At 41.3% G+C, this 20,971-nt stretch overlaps 1 protein-coding gene across 1 annotated transcript in view; it reads left to right on the forward strand.

The window, feature by feature from the left end:
• LOC124596812 (golgin subfamily A member 6-like protein 22) overlaps nucleotides 1–20,971 on the forward strand; it is a 267,662-nt gene that overhangs the window by 18,406 nt on the left and 228,285 nt on the right. Inside the window, exons 2-3 of the mRNA XM_047135897.1 lie at nucleotides 5,422–5,537; nucleotides 18,881–19,150. Coding sequence (XP_046991853.1) covers nucleotides 5,422–5,537; nucleotides 18,881–19,150 — 386 coding nt within the window. The remainder of the gene's footprint in view (nucleotides 1–5,421; nucleotides 5,538–18,880; nucleotides 19,151–20,971) is intronic.

The following is a 20,971-nucleotide window of genomic DNA, read 5'->3' on the forward strand; positions in this document are numbered from 1 at the left end:
TTTACACCTACCGCCACCGACATTCTGCATATGTCATCTGCTCCGATTCCCTGAGCGCCATCCAGAGCCTCAGTGATCCGTACCCGGTTCACCCTTTCGTGCACCGGATCCAATGCTCTCTTCAGCAGCTGGTGGACGTCGGTTCTCCGGTTAGCTTTATGTGGGTTCCTGGCCATGTTGGTATCCCTGGGAACGAAGCAGCAGATGCCGCGGCCAAGGCTGCGGTCCTCCATCCTCGGACAGCTTCTTGTTGTGCCCCTTCGTCAGATTGTAGCAGGGTCATTTGTCGGTGCATTTTATCGCTGTGGCATGCCGATTGGGCTGCACTTACAGACAACGAGCTTCGGGCCTTGAAACCTCTTCCCGTGGCTTGGACGTCCTCCTCACGCCCTTCTCGGCGGGAGGAGGTAGTTTTGGCCCGGTTACGAATTGGACACTGCCGGTTCAGCCATCGCCATCTGCTAACGGTTGCGCCGGCGCCGTTCTGCCCATGTGGGCAATTGCTGACGGTCTGCCACATTTTAACGCCCTGTCCGGATTTTAACACCCTGCGTCTTGATCTTGGCCTGCCATGTACTGTAGAAGCCATTTTAGCAGATGACCCACTAGCAGCTGCTCGCATTCTTCATTTTATCAATTTGACAACCCTCTCAAAGGACATTTGATTATGCTGTTTTCTTTTTTTAATCCTATGCCTGTCAGTCTGTCTTTTATCGTGTTTTCCGTTTCGTTGCTGTCTTAAACTTGTGGCTCGCGGTGCGTTCCTAACGTAGTCTGGGCGCTAATGCCCGTTGAAGTTGAGCGCCCTAAAAAAAAAAAAAAAAAAAAAAAAAAAAAAAAAAAAAAAAAAAAAAAAAAAAAAAAAAAAAAAATAATAATAATAATAATAATAATAATAATAATAATAATAATAATAATAATATTGCTTGAAAATGGAATATTCCCTGGATTTTAACCAAACGAAGGTAATGAAACAAACCTCTAACTTTCTGGAATCCATCATGACAAACTCCACTGAAAATAAATCACAGAAAACGTTATTAACTGTGACTCAGGCACTACCTCAGTAAAGCCTGGGCTCCTACTTTTGATCTGCTTAAGGAACAACAGATACATAGACCACATAAAGGTAATGGAAGAGCAAAGGCCAAACAATGAGATAGACCAAGTATGCTAGACAATGATGATAGTGAGCCAAGTGCAGTGCTGAGACCAAGTGTGGAATGCCTGACCAGCCAACAGCTGTTGCAGTTATTAAGTATTTTCTGCACCAGCCTACTGTCATCAGACTATAAGTGCGCCTGATAACAACTCATTCTGTTGTTGAAGTAGTGTGCATCTCAGGTTTGAACTAGAGAGAGTTGAAGACATACAGAAATGATCTTCTTGACTGAATAACCAATCATACTGCACATATCTAACACAGTGATTGACTGTTCAGTCAAGACGTTATCCCTAAGTTAGCATCTCTCTCATTTTGTGAAGTAGCTTTGGGTGAATGCCAAGAGGGCTTCTTAAATAAGATGATTCCTGATTTCCTCTCTCTTCCTTGTCAAATTTAAGCTTGTGTTGGTGTTGTTGTTGTTGTTGTTGTGGTCTTCAGTCCTGAGACTGGTTTGATACAGCTCTCCGTGCTACCCTATCCTGTGCACGTTTCTTCATCTCCCAGTACCTACTGCAACCTACATCCTTCTGAATCTGCTTAGGGTATTCATCTCTTGGTCTCCCTCTACGATTTTTGCCCTCCACGCTGCCCTCCAATGCTAAATTTGTGATCCCTTGATGCCTCAAAACATGTCCTACCAACCGGTCCCTTCTTCTGGTCAAGTTGTGCCACAAACTCCTCTTCTCCCCAATTCTATTCAATACCTCCTCATTAGTTATGTGATCTACCCATCTAATCTTCAGCATTCTTATGTAGCACCACATTTTGAAAGCTTCTATTCTATTATTGTCCAAACTATTTATCATCCATGTTTCACTTCCATACATGGCTACACTCCATACAAATACTTTCAGAAACGACTACCTGACACTTAAATCTATACTCGATGTTAACAAATTTCTCTTCTTCAGAATCGCTTTCCTTGCCATAGCCAGTCTACATTTTATATCCTCTCTACTTCGACCATCATCAGTTATTTTGCGCCCCAAATAGCAAAACTCATTTACTACTTTAAGTGTTTTATTTCCTAATCTAATTCCCTCAGCATCACCCGACTTAATTCGACTACATTCCATTATCCTCATTTTGCTTTTGTTGATGTTCATCTTATATCCTCCTTTCAAGATACTGTCCATTCTGTTCAGTTGCTCTTTCAAGTCCTGTGCTGTTTCTGACAGAATTACAATATCATCGGTGAACCTCAAAGTTTTTATTTCTTCTCCATGGATTTTAATACCTACTCTGAATTTTTCTTTTGTTTCCTTTACTGCTTGCTCAATATACAGACTGAATAACATTGGGGAGAGGCTACAACCCTGTCTCACTCCCTTCCCAACCACTACTACCTCTTCATGCCCCTCGACTCTTACATTGTCAAAATCTTTCTCTAAGTCTATAAATGCTAGAAACGTAGGTTTGCCTTTCCTTAATCTTTCTTCTAAGATAAGTCGTAAGGTCAGTACTGCCTCACTTGTTCCAATATTTCTATGGAATCCAAACTGATCTTCCCCGAGGTCGGCGTCTACAAGTTTTTCTATTCGTCTGTAAAGAATTCGTGTTAGTATTTGGCAGCTGTGACTTATTAAACTGATAGTTTGGTAATTTTCACATCTGTCAACACCTGCTTTCTTTGGGATTGGAATTATTATATTCTTCTTGAAGTCTGAGGGTATTTCGCCTGTCTCATACATCTTGCTCACCAGATGTTAGAGTTTTGTCAGGACTGGCTCTCCCAAGCCCGTCAGTAGTTCTGATGGAATGTTGTCTGCTCCTGGGGCCTTGTTTCAGCTCAGGTCTTTCAGTGCTCTGTCAAACTCTTCACACAGTATTGTATCTCCCATTTCATCTTCATCTACATCAGGGCCAGCCAAACACTGCACAGTGTGCAGACATGCGGAAGTGCTGCACATGTGTGCACGTGTGCGGCAGCGACATCTGTTATTAGACATGTGTCCTAAATGAACGGCGGCGGCTCCACTTTCCTGTTTATGTGGTACAAGCAAGAGCGCAACATAACCAGTCTCGTTTACCCCTGGTAACCATAACCTTAACAGAGAAGTAGTGAGAAATGGCAGGTACTGTGAAAAAGCAAAGGACAGGAGATCTATGTTCTCAGTCGTTTAAAAATGACTAGGAACTGCAATTCTTTTTTGTAGCCATTGGTGAAAACTCACAGTGTTTGCTATGTCGCCGAATAATAGGCGGCCAGTATAAGTTTTCAATCGAAAGACACTACAATACATATCACGAAGATGAGTGTAGTGTACTCAAGAGTGAAGAATGGCAAGCAAAATTAAATGTCCTTAAGAAAATGGATGAGACACATCAACTCGATTATCATTTCTCATGACCAGTGATAAACGTGTTTGGATTTATTCCTTTCATAATTAAAAATTATTGTATACTAACTGTGCATTAGTGCCTCATTCTGCTCTGCTCCATGTTACATTATTATCTGGAAAGTTGGTCATTAAACCGTTTGTTCTCATGTGTACTTACATTTAGGGGTTTTTTTTTTTTTTCTTTTTTTTTTTTTTTTTTTTTTTTTTTTTTTTTTTTTTTATAAATGTGTGAAGGTCTACGCTCAGCTGAAGCCGATAAAACGTAACATTCATCTAATTGTCGGTTATTATGCAGATTTCAGACGGAGTTGATGAAAGATGTAGCAATAATGGTATTGAAATAACAGGTGATCATCGAGAGGTCAGTGAGACAGAAATTATGTGGGTGTAACTGAGGGCACCAAGAATTAGTTATAGGAAACCTTGCATTAGTTTAATGTTATTTGAAATCATGAATAAGGTTCGTTGGAAGTCGCTAAGTACTCTCTTTGTTAAATACTAGATCAAAAACATTACTCGTATTTACGTGCTGCCAGTCAAGCTACCTTAATAAAAACCCACGGTTGTTAACTGTATTACTTGTCTTACTGGGTTAAACTGTTAACATAAAAGTAGACGTCTCAATGAGTGTGACAGTATTTTAAATGTTTAATACGAGAAATACCTTCCCATAGTTGGCTTGCAAACTGTGGAAAGAGCACTAGAATGCGCCGGTACAGAGTATCCAAGCAAATGTATAAAGCGACATTTGTGGGTAGAAACATGCACTACATGAACGCTGACGGCTGCGGCGTGCACGCTGTAACCCGGAAGTTGCACATGTGCAGCAGCACCGCACTCGTGCAGAATTTCTGGCCGGCCCTGATCTACATTCTCTTTCATTTCCATAATATTGTCCTCAAGTACATCACCCTCTATATACTCCTTCCACCTTTGTGCTTTCCCCTCTTTGCTTAGAACTGGGTTTCCATCTGAACTCTTGATATTCATACAAGTGGTTCTCTTTTCTCCAAAGGTCTCTTTAATTTTCCTGTAGGCAATATCTATCTTAACCCTAGTGAGATAAGCCTCTACATCCTTACATTTGTCCTCTAGACATCCCTGCTTAGCCATTTTGCACTTCCTGTTGATCTCATTTTTGAGACGTTTGTATTCCTTTTTGCCTGCTTCATTTACTGCATTTTTATATTTTCTCCTTTCATCAATTAAATTCAATATTTCTTCTGTTACCCATGGATTTCTACTAGCTCTCGTCTTTTTACCTACTTGATCCTCTGCTACCTTCACTACTTCATACCTCAGAGCTACCCATTCTTCTTCTACTGTACTTCTTTCCCCCATTGCTGTCAATTGTTCCCTTATGTTCTCCCTGAAACTCTGTACAACCTCTGGTTTAGTCAGTTTATTCAGGTCCCATCTCCTTAAATTCCCACCTTTTTGCAGTTTCTTCAGTTTTAATCTACAGATCAAAACCAATAGATTGTGGTCAGAGTCCAAATCTGCCCCTGGAAATGTCTTACAATTTAAAACCTGGTTCCGAAATCTCTGTCTTCCCATTATATAATCTATCTGATATCTTTTAGTATCTCCGGGATTCTTCCATGTATACAACCTTCTTTTATGATTCTTGAACCAAGTGTTAGCTATGATTAAGTTATGCAAGCTTGTGTTCTGTTTTTAATTATGGTCATATTGACTGCATATTAAGTTTGTAAATTCCTGTGCTTTTACTTATCTTTATTTTCCATGCTACTAAGCAGACAATATTAAAACACATGTATTGCACATTTAAGGACATCTAAAGTATTAAAGGAAATGCGGCATTTATATTAGTTTCACAAATGGGCTGTGAATTAGAGAACATTTCCTTCTGTATTCACCTCACATGGAACAATTGTTATTTTCTGTTTTTAGAGAGGCCACAGACTGCTTCTAAGCTTTCCACTAAACAAAATTTGGATGTGAAAGATGAGAAAACGGAGAAAGTTCCTGCACCTTCATTACCACGTGACAGCATCAATGTCAAACCTGTGAGTTGTAATTATCATGCAATTACCATTTTAATACAGTTTTATGTTTTTGCATAGATAATTATAAATAATATTTATCTTTTGTTTATTAAACAAATTTTTTGAGCCTGCTTGCAGAAGAAAGTTATATTAACAGTTGCGTAACTATTGTTAGTAGTGTCCAAAACAATGCAGTTACCAGCAGTAGCCATACAAAGTTTATCCAAAATTATAAATAGTGTCTCTGTTGAGAATTTGTTAATTGACTGTAACCACAGCTCAGATTGTGAATACAAGTCATGCAATAGTGGCTAAAATCTTATAGTACAAAAGTCACCCCTCTTTAAAGTAAGGAAAATGAACAAATTAGAGAGAGGTTCATATTACTGTATAATCACACAGGGTACAAAACTGCCCATAAACTGAGCAGAACCATTAATGGTTGATGGTGTGTGAATGCAGCAGACTTTGAAAACTCTATATTAAAAAAAAAAATCTTCAGTAACTTATTAATTTACTTTGTAAATTGGTTTGTAAGTAATCTCCTTTGGAGAACTGCATGTGGTAGCCGCGCAGTGTGAGGTGCCTTGTCATGGTTCACACGGCTCCCCTCGTTGGAGGTTCAAGTCCTCCCTTGGACATGGATGTGTGTGTGTTGTCCTTAGCATAAGTTAGTTTAAGTTAGATTAAGTAGTGTGTAAGCTTAGGAACCTATGAACTTATCACAAATTTCCAAATTTTTTTGCTTTGTAGACTGATCGCATCTCACTAGTACTGTAATAAAGCCGAAGTCTGCCACCTGCTTTAGTCATTCTCCTTGTACAATCCATACCTCTTGCAGTATTCTAGGACGGGTCCCACGTATGGTTTGTAAGCAATCTCCTTTGTAGACCAACTGCATTTCCCTAGTATTCTACTGATAAGCTGAAGCCTGCCACCTCCTTTAATGACTGGCTATTTGGTTGGTCTATTTCATATCCCTACAAAGTGTTACACCCAGGTATTTGTATGAGTTGATTGATCCAACTGTGACTCATTGATACTGGAATCAAAGGATATTACATTTTTTTTCATTTTCTGAAGTGCACAATTTTACATCTTTGAACATCTAAAGCAAGCTGCCAATTTTGCACCACATTCATATCTTATCAAGATCTGAGTGAATATTTGTGCAGCTTTTAGAAAACTGCTGCACGGTGTGGGATCCATACCAGAGAGGATTGTCGGAGTACATTGAACAAGTTCAAAGAAAGGCAGCACATTTTGTATTATTGTGAAATAGGGGAGAGAGTGTCACTGAAATGATGCAGAGTTTTGGGTGGACATTATTAAAACAAAGGCATTTTTCATTGCGGCGTAATCTTCTCATGAAATTCCAATCACCAACTTTATCCTCTTAATGCAAAAATATTTTGTTGACACTGACCTACATAGGGAGAAATGATCTCTGTGATAAAATAAGGGAAATCAGAGCTCATACAGAAAGATACAGGTGTTCGTTCTTTCCGGGCTCTATATGAGATTGGAATAATAGAGAATTGTGAAGGTGGTTCGATGAACTCTCTGCCGTGCACTTAAATGTGATTTTCAGAGTGTCCTTGTAAGTGTAGATGTATATGGTCATTTCTTGAAACTTCCTGGTGGATTAAAACTGTGTGCCGGACCGAGACTCGAACTCGGGACCTTTGCCTTACGCGGGCATGTGCTCTACTGACTGAGCTACCCCAGCATGACTCACGCCCCATCCTCACAGCTTTAATTCCGCCAGTACCTCGTCTTCTACCTTCCAAACTCCACAGAGGCTCTCCTGCGAACCTTGCAGAACTAGCACCCCTGGAAGAAAGGATATTGCGGAGACATGGCATAGCCATGAAATCTAGAATGAAATTTTCACTCTACAGCGGAATGTGCGCTGATATGAAACTTCCTGGCGGATTAAAACTGTGTGCCGGACCAAGACTCGAACTCGGGACCTTTGCCTTCGCGGGCAGGTGCTCTACCGACTGAGCTACCCAAGCACGACTCACACCCCGTCCTCACAGCTTTAATTCCGCCAGTACCTCATCTCCTACCTTCCAAACTCTGCAGAGGCTCTCGTGCGAACCTTGCTAAGCCATGTCTCCGCAATATCATTTCTTCCAGGGGTGCTAGTTCTGCAAGGTTCGCAGGAGAGCCTCTGTGGAATTTGGAAGATAGGAGACAAGGTACTGGTGGAATTAAAGCTGTGAGGACGGGGCGTGAGTCATGCTTGGGTAGCTCAGTCGGTAGAGCACTTGCCTGCGAAAGGCAACGGTCCCGAGTTCGAGTCTCGGTCTGGCACACAGTTTTAATCTGCCAGGAAGTTTCATATCAGCGCACACTCCGCTGTAGAGTGAAAATTTCATTCTAGAAACATCCACCAGGCTGTGGCTAAGCCATGTCTCTGCAATATCCTTTCTTCCAGGGGTGCTAGTTCTGCAAGGTTCACAGGAGAGCCTCTGTGGAGTTTGGAAGGTAGAAGACGAGGTACTGGCGGAATTAAAGCTGTGAGGATGGGGCGTGAGTCATGCTGGGGTAGCTCAGTCAGTAGAGCACATGCCCGCGTAAGGCAAAGGTCCCGAGTTCGAGTCTCGGTCCGGCACACAGTTTTAATCCACCAGGAAGTGGCAGTTTCATCTCAAGCAAATATTTTTTCACCAAAGAACCAAACACTCCATTGATCCAATCACAAAAAAGATTGTTGTTGGACCTCCACATCACATGTAACCTGCTCCTCTGGTCTTTACACATCTTGAGGGCACATGGAGTTTCTGAATGGTAAACAAACAGTGGTTTAATTTTCACCTAGCCACCTGCATTTGCACAGAATAACAGTATGAGATGATCTTTCATTGGCTTGTGACTGGGCAATTCATTCTCCTCCACTGTTATAAAGGTATGCTTCGGCTTCTTTTTTCAGAATACATCCATCTCTTTACAATTAAAAACCTGTGGGGCAAATAATTCTCAGAATCTATGAACATCTTGAAGTTGTTGATGAAGTTCTCCGCTGGCTTTGATGTTGGAGCTGGCTGCTTCACTGCGCCTCACAATACTGTTTATGCCAGTTCTTCTCTTAAACTTCTCGAACCACCCACAGCTTCCCTTAAGCACTTCTTCAGCCACTGATGATTCTGGAATCTTGGTAATGAGGTCAGTGAAAATCATTCTTGTCTTCTCATAAAAGATTTTCTTGTTAATAGCGTAAACTTGCAATTGCTTTTCAGTGATCCACATAAGGAGCAACCTCACGATATCATCCAGAATATGAAACTGTTGTTTAGATGCTCTTGTCACTCCCTTTGAAGTGTCTGTCTCCTTAATCTTGTCCTTGTTTGCGAGGACAGTGCAAACTGATAGTATGTGCATGCTAAATCAGCAACGCTCACACCATGTTCACGTTTTTCAGTGATTTTACATTTCATTTCTAAGGTCATTTTCTTTCTCTTATGGCTGTCTTCTTGTGGCTTTATCTTTGGAGATATTTTTATGAAGGGTTATTAAAATTTGCACACAAAAAAAATGCTGTTTGAACACAAGTTTAAAAAAATGTGTGATCACAAGCTACGCTAAGATAGTAAACCCAGACTGCAGTACATACTACAGACATTGATCACATGCTGCTGCCAACTTTGAAAGGTTGTCTATTGTTGAATGTTTCCTCCGCAGCGTGCAAATGCCTGGTGATGTCACACTAAATCATTCACTTGTTATGCGAAACATCACTTGCTAAGCGAGGTAATTTTTTACAATTTGTTTTGCTCATTATACAAATTGTGCCTTATGGGAGGTTCTTGTTAAGTGAGGTTCCACTGTACTTTTGTAGCCTTATACAGTGAGTGCACATAAACTTGCACATAAACAGCATGTGCCTCTGTGGCCAGCTTAAAAAGGCTACTGTACCATGTAAAGACAGTTGTACACATTCTGGTGCACCAGGCCGTTGCGTGCTCCACTGTTTTCATGACTGTGGAACACTTCACTGTTAGACTGTGCATTAATGCAACCCATGATTTTGTGCATGATACGTATTACATCATCATTCAGTGTGTTTGTATTTTCCTTCATGCATAAGTGAATCAAAATCCAATTGGTAGGAATTGTAATATTGTGTTTGTGTTATGTTGCAACACTTTTGGTGACAAGTGCGGTATTCTAATCCATGTGTTTCGTTTCTTGGTTTGCCATGGCCAACATGTCAGTGGAAGAAGTTCTTATGTCTCCTGTTGAACAGTAGTGAGCTCTCACCAACCAGTAGCAGTCTCTTTTTGCGGCACTAAACAATTAGGCAGCATCGTTGACACCCCAGGGTTCACCACCATTGATGCACCATTTCCTCTGTATGATGATACTGTGGATGATTGGGACGCATATGAAAAATGCCTTTAGCAACATTTCCAAGCTTTTAGTGTCACCATCCCAATATGTGTATGACGTTCTTTCTGTCTGAATTTCTCCTCACGTTTATCATCTTTTATGTCAGTTAGCTCCTCTGCAGGAACCTACCAGTCTATCATTTGATGAAATGTGTCAGCTACCCTCTAATTATCATTGCAAATGTACTTATGTTATTGCTGCGCACGTTGAGTTCTACTTTGTGAAAAGTGGCTCAAACAGTCATACAGAGCTTGGACAGCAGAACTTCATGGGATTAGCTGTTGTTGGCAGTTTGTTACTGAATCTCTGCAGGACTCATATGCTGATCTGATAGTTTGTGATGCTGTAATATAGCTGGCCCCTGATAGAGAACTTTGTCAATGTGCTTTACAATGTGGAAATCCCTCTCTCAAAGAGGTTTTGAACATTGTTTAGTCTTTTGAGTATCTAGGGAAGCAGGAAATCAGGCAGAAGCTTGGTGTGAAGTAGCCACCATTGCATCTTCTCCTCAGCCACTGTTGATTAGCTCTCAGGCGGGGGATGACATTGCAACTGTTCAGTCATGGTCTCCACATTGCGTGGGGCAGTGCTGCACTAAGGAGCAACAGCAGTCAGTGTTACAACAGAAGTCATTTCCTCCTCTCCTGTCATGTACTTATTGCTTTGTTCAACAAGAGCAGGCCACATGCCCAAAGCGTTGGGTGATGTACAACCATTGTAAAAAAATAATAAATAAATAAATAAAAAAGGGAAGAAGGAACGTATTGCGTATGTGTGCTACTCTCAACCTCCTTCACCAGACTTGAACACAAATGTTCAGTGTTTCCAAGTGATGGTAGCCCCAGAAAAACTTTACACTGAAGTACTCGCTATGGATAAGATGTTAAAAATGTAAGTGGACACAAGTGCAGCTCTGACTTTGTTAAATTCTCAACTCTATGTGGGCCTTGGATCACCAGCATTGTCCCCTGTCTCTTGTCGATTGGTGAGTTACAACAAACAATAAACACCCATACTGGGACAGTTTTTTACTCCCATATCATATAAAGTAGTTGTTTGGCCTTACCTTTCTAGTGTTAGACAATGCCAACACTGACAACTTATGTGGGTTAGGTGCCTTCAAAATTTTGGATTCTCTATTTCTGACAAGGTGCATGTGGTTTCGGATCAAGTTCTGTTCCAACAACTGGGCATGCTAAGTTCGGAATTTTCCTCACTGTTTTCGGACGGTTCAGGGTGAGCTATCAATTTAAAGGCTCACATCACAATGAAACTATTCGTGTGCCTCCATTTTCTTCATGCTTGCCAAATTCCCATTGCTTTATGGCAACGAGTCAAAATGGAACTCAGTCAATTTAATGTCCTTGGGTGTTGTCAGGCCTATAACATCAAGTGAATGGTCTGCTCCACTGATCATTGTCACAAAACCTAATGGCAACCTTTGACTCTGTGATGATTTTAAAAAGTCTGTAAATTCACAGTCTGTTATTGATACCCATCCCTTACGCATCAGGATAAACTCTAAGCTCACATTTATGGGAGCCAAAGTTTTTCTCAAAATAGACTTGTCTGAAGCCTACTTGCAACTGCCACTGGATAATGATTCCAAACATACCCTCGTAGTGAATACCCCCTGCGGGTTATACTAATACCAGCGCCTGCCATTCATCTCAGCTAGCACCTCTGCTATTTCCCAACAATTTTTGGAGCAACTCACACCCTCATGCGGGGGGTGCATTAACTACCTTGATGATATTGTAGTCTCCAGTTCCTCTACAGATGAACACTTGCAGAGTCTTCATACCTTGCTCACATTGCTGCAGGCCTCTGGGTTGAAATATAACTTGGATAAATTGCAATTTTTTCAGCTGTCTATCATCTGCCTCGGGTTTAAAGTCTCACATGCTGGCGTCAAGCCTTTATCCAGCATGTGGATGCCATTATGGCTTTGCTGCGTTCTACCAATGTGAAGGAATTGCAAGTCTTTCTTGGAAAATTTGTATACTACCATAATTTCTCGTGGCCACAGAGGCTCAGCCCATACATACTCTCTCTTATGTAAAGGTATTCCTTTTCACTGGTCACTCACCTGCGAGCAAGCTTTTACCCTGCTGAAGTCAAAATTACACTTCTCATCTTGCTCGGTTACCTTCCTGTCAGACCAGCATCTTCTGCTGGACACAAATGCTTCCCAGTATGGCCTTGGCACTGTTCTCATTTACTAATAAATGGGCAGTTCCAAATGTGGTATTGCATATGTTTCCAAAACCCTGAACCAGGCCCAATACCGCTACTCACAGATAGAAAAAGAAGCCTTTACTATTGTGTGTTCACTCAAAAAGTTTGTTTTCCTCTATGGTTCTAAATTTCATTTGATTACTGATCATAAACCTCTGGTTGCTCTTTTCCATTCTTAAGCATCCCTTCCGGACAAAATGGCCCTTCGCCTGCAACATTGGGCTCTGTTTTTGTTGCACTGTAACTACAAGACTCACTTTATCCCATCTTTCTTGATTGCTGATTGGCACTAATCCAGCATTTGATCATGATGAATTGTTGGTGTTCCATTTACATGGCAAAGCCCAAAACACTGTGGATGGTTTTCCATTTGCCATCTCTTGGATTTTCGAGGCTGTCGCTGCCTATCCTGTCTTAGGTCAGGTTGTTCAATTTGTCCACAACAGCTGGCCAGGTAAACCACCAAACCGAGCGTTGGATCCTTGGCATAATTATTATGCTTTCTGCCACTGCCTCTCAGTTTTTGATGGTGCATTAATGTTGGCTACTGGAGAGTCAATGCCCAGGATTGTGAACTCATTTGCATTGTGACAGAACACCATGCGCCTTCTTCAGCTTGACCATTGGGGTGTTTATTGTGGACTACCGCCACTTATTAGGTCAGGTATTGACAATGAGATCACGTGTGTTGTATCAGCGTGCCTGCAGTGCGCCACCTATCAGGTAGCACCAAGGGCGCCTCTTTCCCCACAAACACAATATTAGAATTTGCACAAAGCAACTTTTAATTTGCTTACACATATAGGAAAATACACACACACACTGAATGACATTGTGATAGTTACCACAGTTTAACAATGAAGTGTTCGACATCCATGAAAATATTGGAGCAACCGAGAGCTGGCATGCTGGTTTATATTAAGCTGTATGCATATAGCACAGTACTTGTTGTGCCCTCTGTGACGACGTGTGTCAGCGTCTTTGGCCGTCCTCCTCTCGTCCCAGCACCCCTGGGAGTGTATTCATGCTGATTTTGTGGGCTCCTTTCTTAACTTCGTTTGGCTTGTTGTAGTTGACACTTATGTGGTTTGTTCCCCATCCACAACTACATTGCCTATGGTCTCAGCTCTCACAAATATTTTTTCCATGGAAGGATTACCTTATATGCTTGTGACGGGTAATAGCCCACAATCTGTGTCTCAGGATTTTGAAGGATTTTGTACAAAGAGTGACATTCGTCATGTTATGGCCCCTCAATTTCATATTCAGTCAAATGGTGAGGTGTGGAGCGGTTGGTCAGTACTTTCAAAACTCAGACAAAAAACTACATCACACAATTTTCTCCTGGGGACACCCTCAATAGCTTCAATCCATTTGGTGACCATAGGCCCGTGGAGCTGCTTCATGGCCACCAGCCCCATATGCTGCTGCATCTGCTCTGACCAATGTCTGGCTGCTTGCTAGCACCTGCCTGACAGCTGTTCCATCTGGGCTCTGCTGTCTGGGCCTACAGGTTTGGCCAGTGCCTAAGTGGATACCGGTGGTCATCCATTACTGCTGAGGCTGCCGTCTCTGCGTCATGTGCACCTCCGATGGCTTGGTGTCCTGACACTATGACCAGCTTCAACCACCTGTCTGACCATGTGCTAGAGACCCTGCCGCCCCTGTGGCTGCGTGCACTCTCTGTGCCAGCCTCTGCAGCATGGTCTGTGCCCCCATCGGCTCCTGCGCCGTCTTCATTATTGGTGCTGCTGCCTCCAGATGGAGTAATTAGTGGCGGGCTGCCTCCATTTATGTGGACCCTGTCTCAGCCACCACCTGTATCTTTTCTGCTACCTTAATTGCCGAGCACCTGCCCAGATGTGGACATGGATACTACATCTCCATCACCAGTGCTCTCTCACCGTCTCTCATGAGGGAATGGACACCACGCCTGCTTACACTGACTCCGTTTTACACTGTTTTTTCCTGTGGTGGCACAACCCCTATTCCAGGTGTCAAACCTTTCCGATGAAGACATGGACATCTGCGCTGTATGCAAACAGCTTAACAGCTTTATATAAACTGATATGCCGGGCTCTTGGGCACTTCAGTGTTTTTGTAACAGTGGAAAACTTCACTATTAGACTATGCATTAATGCATCCCGTGATTTCATGTGTGGTATCTATTACAACGTCATTCAGTGTGTGTGTATTTTCCTACACATGTAAGCAAATTAAAAGTTGCTTGGTGCGAATGCTAATACTGTGCTTGTGCAATGTTACAATATGTATGAATCAATGAAGATTGGTAGAACAGAAGACACTGTCCTGAAGATTTGAAAGATCTCTGCTGTGTAGTGCACAAATTTACATGGGATGAATTGAAGTAAGGAAACGATAAGATGCAGGTTAGTTCAGATTATAAAGCAAGATTTCTTCAACGAAACCTTCTTGTGGTATGTAATGTACTAAAATTTAAAAAGATTTTAAAAATTCAATAGGTGGTCGAAAATTATTGGTTTAATTTAGTTTAGTTATTTGCATGTTCCTTGAGTCAGCCTTCACTGTCTACGTCTATTCTGCATAATATAATTGGATGAATAAAATATCTACTCATCAAGCAGTGGCAGGAGATGAGACATATAAAAATTAAAGAAATATGCAAGCTTAGGGAGCCAGTGGCTCCTTATAATGGCAGAAGGGCTGAAGGGGAACAGGGATGAAGGTAAAAGACTCTCAAGGTGTAGGAAATGGGGAAGATTACCCATAACCGTGGATCTGGGACGACTTATCAGATGGGATAAAAAGGAAGATGGGATGAAAAGGAAAGATTCATCTTGCTCAGGGTTCTGGGTGACTTTACTGTAACTCTCCTCATTTCCTAAACCACAGCAGTCCTTTTCCTTCATTGCTCGTTCTTCCCCCTCAATCCTTCTGCCAGAAGGAGCCACTGGGATTTTTTTATGTGTCCAGTTTTATTATACTATCAAAAATTGACTACGAGAGCTGTTCAATAAAGAAAGATCATAATTGTTTTATGGTCATAATTTCTTGCGCTAAAATTTAGTCTTATGGTGTTCTGTTAGCTTGATGTGCAACAAACATGCCGTAGTCGTTTCATTGTTGGGACTCCTGGTTTCTGCCTGTGAGAGGCAGACATGTTCAGTATCGCCTACTGCTGCAATGGAGGTAACACGTGAGGGACAATATGCGGCTTTGAAATTCTGCTTTCATATGAACAAATTTTCAGCTGAGGCCTATACAATGTTACAGGAGGCTTCTGGAAGTTTGTTCTTCCCTACAGCACAGCTCGAAGGTGTTTCAAATATTTAAAGAGGGGAGACAATCAGTTTCAAAGGAAGGCGGACCTGGTGCTCCAGTTACTGCTGTTATGGAAGAAAACATCAACACTGCTGCTGTCATTGTGAGAGAGCATTGACAGATTACCTTAAGATCACTTTCTGAAATACTGAATGTTTCATTGGATGCCACCCACACATTGGTGACAGAAAAATTACACACGACACGTGTTTGTGTGCGATGGGTTCCAAGACTGTTACAAAAGGACATTTGCATGCAGGTCTGCATGCAGTTAAAGTTGTTAGAGGAAGATCTGGAGTTTCTTTCAAATGTAATCACTGCTGATGAAACTTTGCTACACCATTTTGATCCTGAGAGCAAACAGCGAAGGACAGTGTGGAAATATTCTTAATCACCAACCCCCCCAAGAAACAAAAATGATTGCTTCTGCTGGAAAAGTTATGGTCATCTCACTCTTTGGTATTCATGGAGTGGTTTATCAGCATCTTGTACCTGCACACACATCAGTAACTGGACAATACTACAGGGATGTCCTGAAAACATTGCAAGTCCATATCAGGCACAAAAGACCACATTTCTGTGAAGCAGGCTGGATGCTGCACCATGATATTGCCAATGTTGCTGCTGAATATCCTGCAAAAACCAACGTGAAGTGCATCCCTCACCCTCCCTACAGTCCAGATTTAGTCCCATATGACTTATTTCTATTCTCTAACATGAAGAAACGCCTTTGCGTGAGGCATTATCAATTGTCAGAATCAGTGGTGAAGGCTGCGGAGGCAATTTTGAAGGACCTCTCAAAAAATGGATTCCAGCATGTATTTGAAGACTGGCAGAAATGCTGGGACAAGTACATCGCATTCATGGGAGACTACTTTGAGAAGGACCATCAAATTATGAGGATGAGTAAGGTATTATCATCATTCTTTATTGAACAGCCCTCGTATTTTCGTTGACATGCATCAGCATTCCCCAAACCCCCTATCAATGTGTGGCAGAGGGCACTTTTGGTGTTACTATTTGTCTTCTCCTTCCCTGATCTATTTGTGAGTGATGTGTGGGAAGAATGATCATTGGTAAACACCTGCAGTAGCTTTAATTTCTTGAATTTTCTTGTGGTCGTTTTGTGAGACTGTGGGGGGTAGTAATACAATGTTCAACTCTTCCCAGAATGCATTCTTTTGCATTTGCAAATGTAAACCTCCCCATGACACGCAACAACTATGATGTAGAATGAGTCAGCTTCTTTACAATTACAATAAAATTTTGCAGGAAAATGTATGGCAACATGTTGGCCATTTACACAACTGTCTTGTAAGTTAACCTCAAGCTATCACATACTTTTTATATAAGTTTATACTTAAAACTCTATGTGCAATCTGCTTCCATCTCCCCCCCCTCTCTCTTTCTCTCTGTGTCTCATGGGGCATTTGTAAGGCATCTACAAAATGTTAACTTGGCACTGACAGAACCAGTAGAAAGGAAAATGCTTATAAGCCCCCATTGCTGTTGTTACCACCTTTTTTTTTTAGATATGTGTCTTATACCAACATACAGCGAGACCTTCAGAGGTGGTGGTCCAGATTGCTGTACACACCGGTACCTCTAATACCCAGTAGCACATCCTTTTGCATTGATGCATGCCTGTATTCATCGTGGCATACTATCCATTTGTTCATCAAGGCACTGTTGGTCCAGGTTGTCCCTCAAGGCACTGTTGGTCCAGGTTGTCCCACTCTTCAACAGTGATTCGGCATAGGCCCCTCAGAGTGATTGGAGGGTCGCGTCGTTCATAAATAGCCCTTTTCGATCTATCCCAGGCATGTTCGATAGGGTTCATGGTCTGGAGGACAAGCTGGCCACTCTAGTCGAACAATGTTGTTATCCTGAAGGAAGTCATTCACTAGATGTGCATGATGGGGGCGCGAATTGTTGTCCATGAAGACGAATGCCTCGCTAATATGCTGCCAATGTGGTTGCACTATCGGTCGGAGGATGGCATTCACATATCGTACAGTCATTACAGCGCCTTCCATGTCCACCAATGGCGTACGTCGGCCCCACATAATGCCACCCCAAAACAACAGGGAACCTCCACCTTGCTGCAGTCGCTGTCTAAGGCGTTTGCTGCACTTGCTGTCTAAGGCGTTCAGCATGACTGGGTTGCCTCCAAACATGTCTCTGACGATTGTCTGGTTAAAGGCACATGCAACACTCATCGGTGAAGAGAACGTGATGCCAATCCTGAGCAGTCCATTCGGCGTGTTGTTGGGCCCATCTGTACTGCGCTGCATGGTGTTGTGGTTGCAAAGATGGACCTCACCATGAACGTCGAGATTGAAGTTGCGCATCATGTAGCCTATTGCGCACAGTTTGAGTTGCAACAAGACATCCTGTGGCTGCAGGAAAAGCATTATTCAACATGGTGGCGTTTCTGTCAGGGTTCCTCTGAGCCATAATCCGTAGGTAGGGATCATCCACTGCAGTAGTAACCCTTGGGTGATCTGAGTGAGTCATGTCATCAACAGTTCATGTCTCTCTGTATCTCCTCCATGTCTGAACAACATCACTTTGGTACACTCTGAGACAGCTAGATACTTATCTTGTTGAGAGCCCTTCCTGGCTCTAAGTAACAATGTGGACATGATCGACCGCGGTATTGACCATCCAGGCTTGGTTGAACTACAGACAACTCAAGCCATGTACCTCCTTCCTGGTGGAATGACTGGAACTGATTGGCTGTCGAACCCCTCTCCGTCTAATAGGCGCTGCTCGTGCATGGCTGTTTACATCTTTGGGCAGGTTTAGTGATGTCTCTGAACAATCAAAGGGACTGTGTCTGTGATACAATTTCCACAGTCAATGTCTATCTTCAGGTGTTCTGGGAACTGGGGTGATGCAAAACTTTTTTTGATTTGTGTACATTGCTTTAAAATCAAATGCATATAATTTAAATATAAGAATATAAATGTTTGATGATCTTCTGACAACTTATAAAGAAACCAACTCCCAGTACTTAAAGATCAGCAATTCCATTGAAATTTTTTTTTCTAGTAGTCAAAAAATTTGCTTAAGTGCATTTGCTACCTGTGGCCGGCCGGGGTGGCTGAGCGGTTCTAGGCGCTTCTGTCTTGAACCGCGTGACTGCTACGGTCGCAGGTTCGAATCCTGCCTCGGGCATGGATGTGTGTGATGTCCTTAGGTTAGTTAGGTTTAAGTAGTTCTAAGTTCTAGGGGACTTATGACTGCAGATGTTGAGTCCCATAGTGCTCAGAGCCATTTGAACCATTTTTTTTCTACTCTAGTAATTGATCAAAACAATTTTTTTAGAACTTTGTATTCTATTAATAGTTTAAAATCATGATGTCACGTCCACTGAAGAGACAACCATTGTAAAAACACAAATGATCTGTGTCTTCTTTTTCCAGGCAGCTTCCCCCCGAAGTACAGCTTCCCCACGAATTGCAGCTTCCTCCCGAAACACAGCTGCCCAACGAACCACAGAAAGCAAGTCTACGAGCAAAGCACCCAGCACAAATTCTCGTCCTTTATCTGCCAGAAAGCCATTGACAAAAAGTGTTCAGCCAACAACAAGTATTCAGCCAACAGTATCATCTAGCCCCAGAAATACAAAAGGACAACTCAATGTGCAAAAGCAGAAATACAGTAAAATGAAGAAGGAACTGAAAGACAAGCAGGTATATGCAAATACTCTATGAACTTTACACACAACAGTATCAGCTGTCTATATACTGCCAAAGTTGAAAGTTGTTTGATACTGATATAAGAGATAAGCAGAATTCGGATCCCTGAGTCCAAACACTCTGATCAATTACAGTAGAAGCAGTTAGTAACATACTCTTTCACTTTGTCTTTGAATGTATCGGGATTTTCAGTTCACTTTGTGATTTTATTTGCTGGCAACTTCTTGTTACATCAGAACTTAAAATTCAATTCTGGTCCCTAGATATGTATGAAGGTAAGTCTGTAATTGTACTTCTAATATGTGAATTGCAAGGTTTGTTCTAAATTCACTTCTGTTATCCATTTTAAATACCATTAAGGAGTATATTTGTTGGCACATAAATGTAAGAACCCCTAGGTCCCTGGTGAAACTTCTGCATAATGTTTGATTATTAACTTCATACTGTATTTTTACTCTATGCTTATGTAGAACAAATACTTTTTTGCGTATAGTTGCATTGCCTCGGATTATGCCTTATGAAGGTACACAGTGAAAGTACGCAAATTCTGCTTACAATCCCAACTGCAGTTCAGTACAAAGAGAGAGAGATTTCTAAGAGCAAAGCAGGCAGAGTTGAACGTTTTCATTAATTTATCCACATGACTTATTTAACAGACTGACTGAAATTTTCATGAATGAATGTTTTTAATGAAATATCTTGTGGTTAATTCTTATGTATTGCTACTAAAAATAATTATCCAACATGAGTTCTTAGGCCAGAAAGCATAGTTTTTCCTACATTTCTTAAACTTTTATTCGCTTTATCTTGGCTTCTGATACTAATCTCACTTTATAGTGTTACACTGTTGTAGAAGTGTTCATAAACCAATGCTGTGTTGAAATAAGCAAAATGTCTGCAACTGTCAATGAAACGAAATGAAAATTGTCAATCGTTGTAACCTACTTTTAAATTCTTTGTCAGTTGTAAACTCTTTGTTTGGTTTCATGTCAAAATACATTAATATTACCTTTACAACACTGGAGTAATAAAAAATGGGTACAAACCTAATATCTAGCTCTCTTATACTAATAATAAGACTGTAAAACTGTTTTGTCTTTCTGTCTGTTTGAACATGTTACGATCCAAAACTGCTAGATAAATTTTCATGGGGTTTTCGCAGGTAGCTTGAGTATAGCTTGGGCAACATATAGACTTAACATCATCAAATCAGACCAGTATACACATTATTGTTATAACCTTCTGGTTGCTGATATTTCTTGATCCCATTGATCCGTAGTTTTGCTCAGAAAAGTTTTTTACCATCTCCCCATACTTTGCACGTCACAATGCCAAGTACGGCTTCAGTGCTCTTGGGACGGAGTGGAGCCCATACGGAATACCTCAGACAAATAATAGAATATACAAAACAAGACTTCTCCTTAATAAGTCCTCTTACATAACAATTAACCTTTTCATTCTGGATGATTTGGTTGGATAAACAAATGAACAGATCTTCTTCTAGTAAAGCTTCTTCATTTATATGCAAAATTAGTACAATATCTCACTTTCAATCAACAAAATGATTTATTTCAGAAAACTTTGGCTACTAAACATTTGGAAAATCTTGTACCCTCACACCTGCTGCCCCTTTATAAATAAACAAGCATTTGACTACTAAACAATTTCCACCTGTAATACCCCAACCTGAGAATAATTTTAATTAATTATATTTTACTGTATTAACTGCACTCCAGCGTAAGTCCTTTTTTTTTTCCTTTTCAGACTAATCAAAAGTCTCTATGCAGTGTATACAAAATCATTTATAGCCATAAG

Source organism: Schistocerca americana, chromosome 1 (genome assembly GCF_021461395.2).
Source record: "Schistocerca americana isolate TAMUIC-IGC-003095 chromosome 1, iqSchAmer2.1, whole genome shotgun sequence".
Classification (NCBI taxonomy): Eukaryota; Metazoa; Arthropoda; class Insecta; order Orthoptera; family Acrididae; genus Schistocerca; species Schistocerca americana.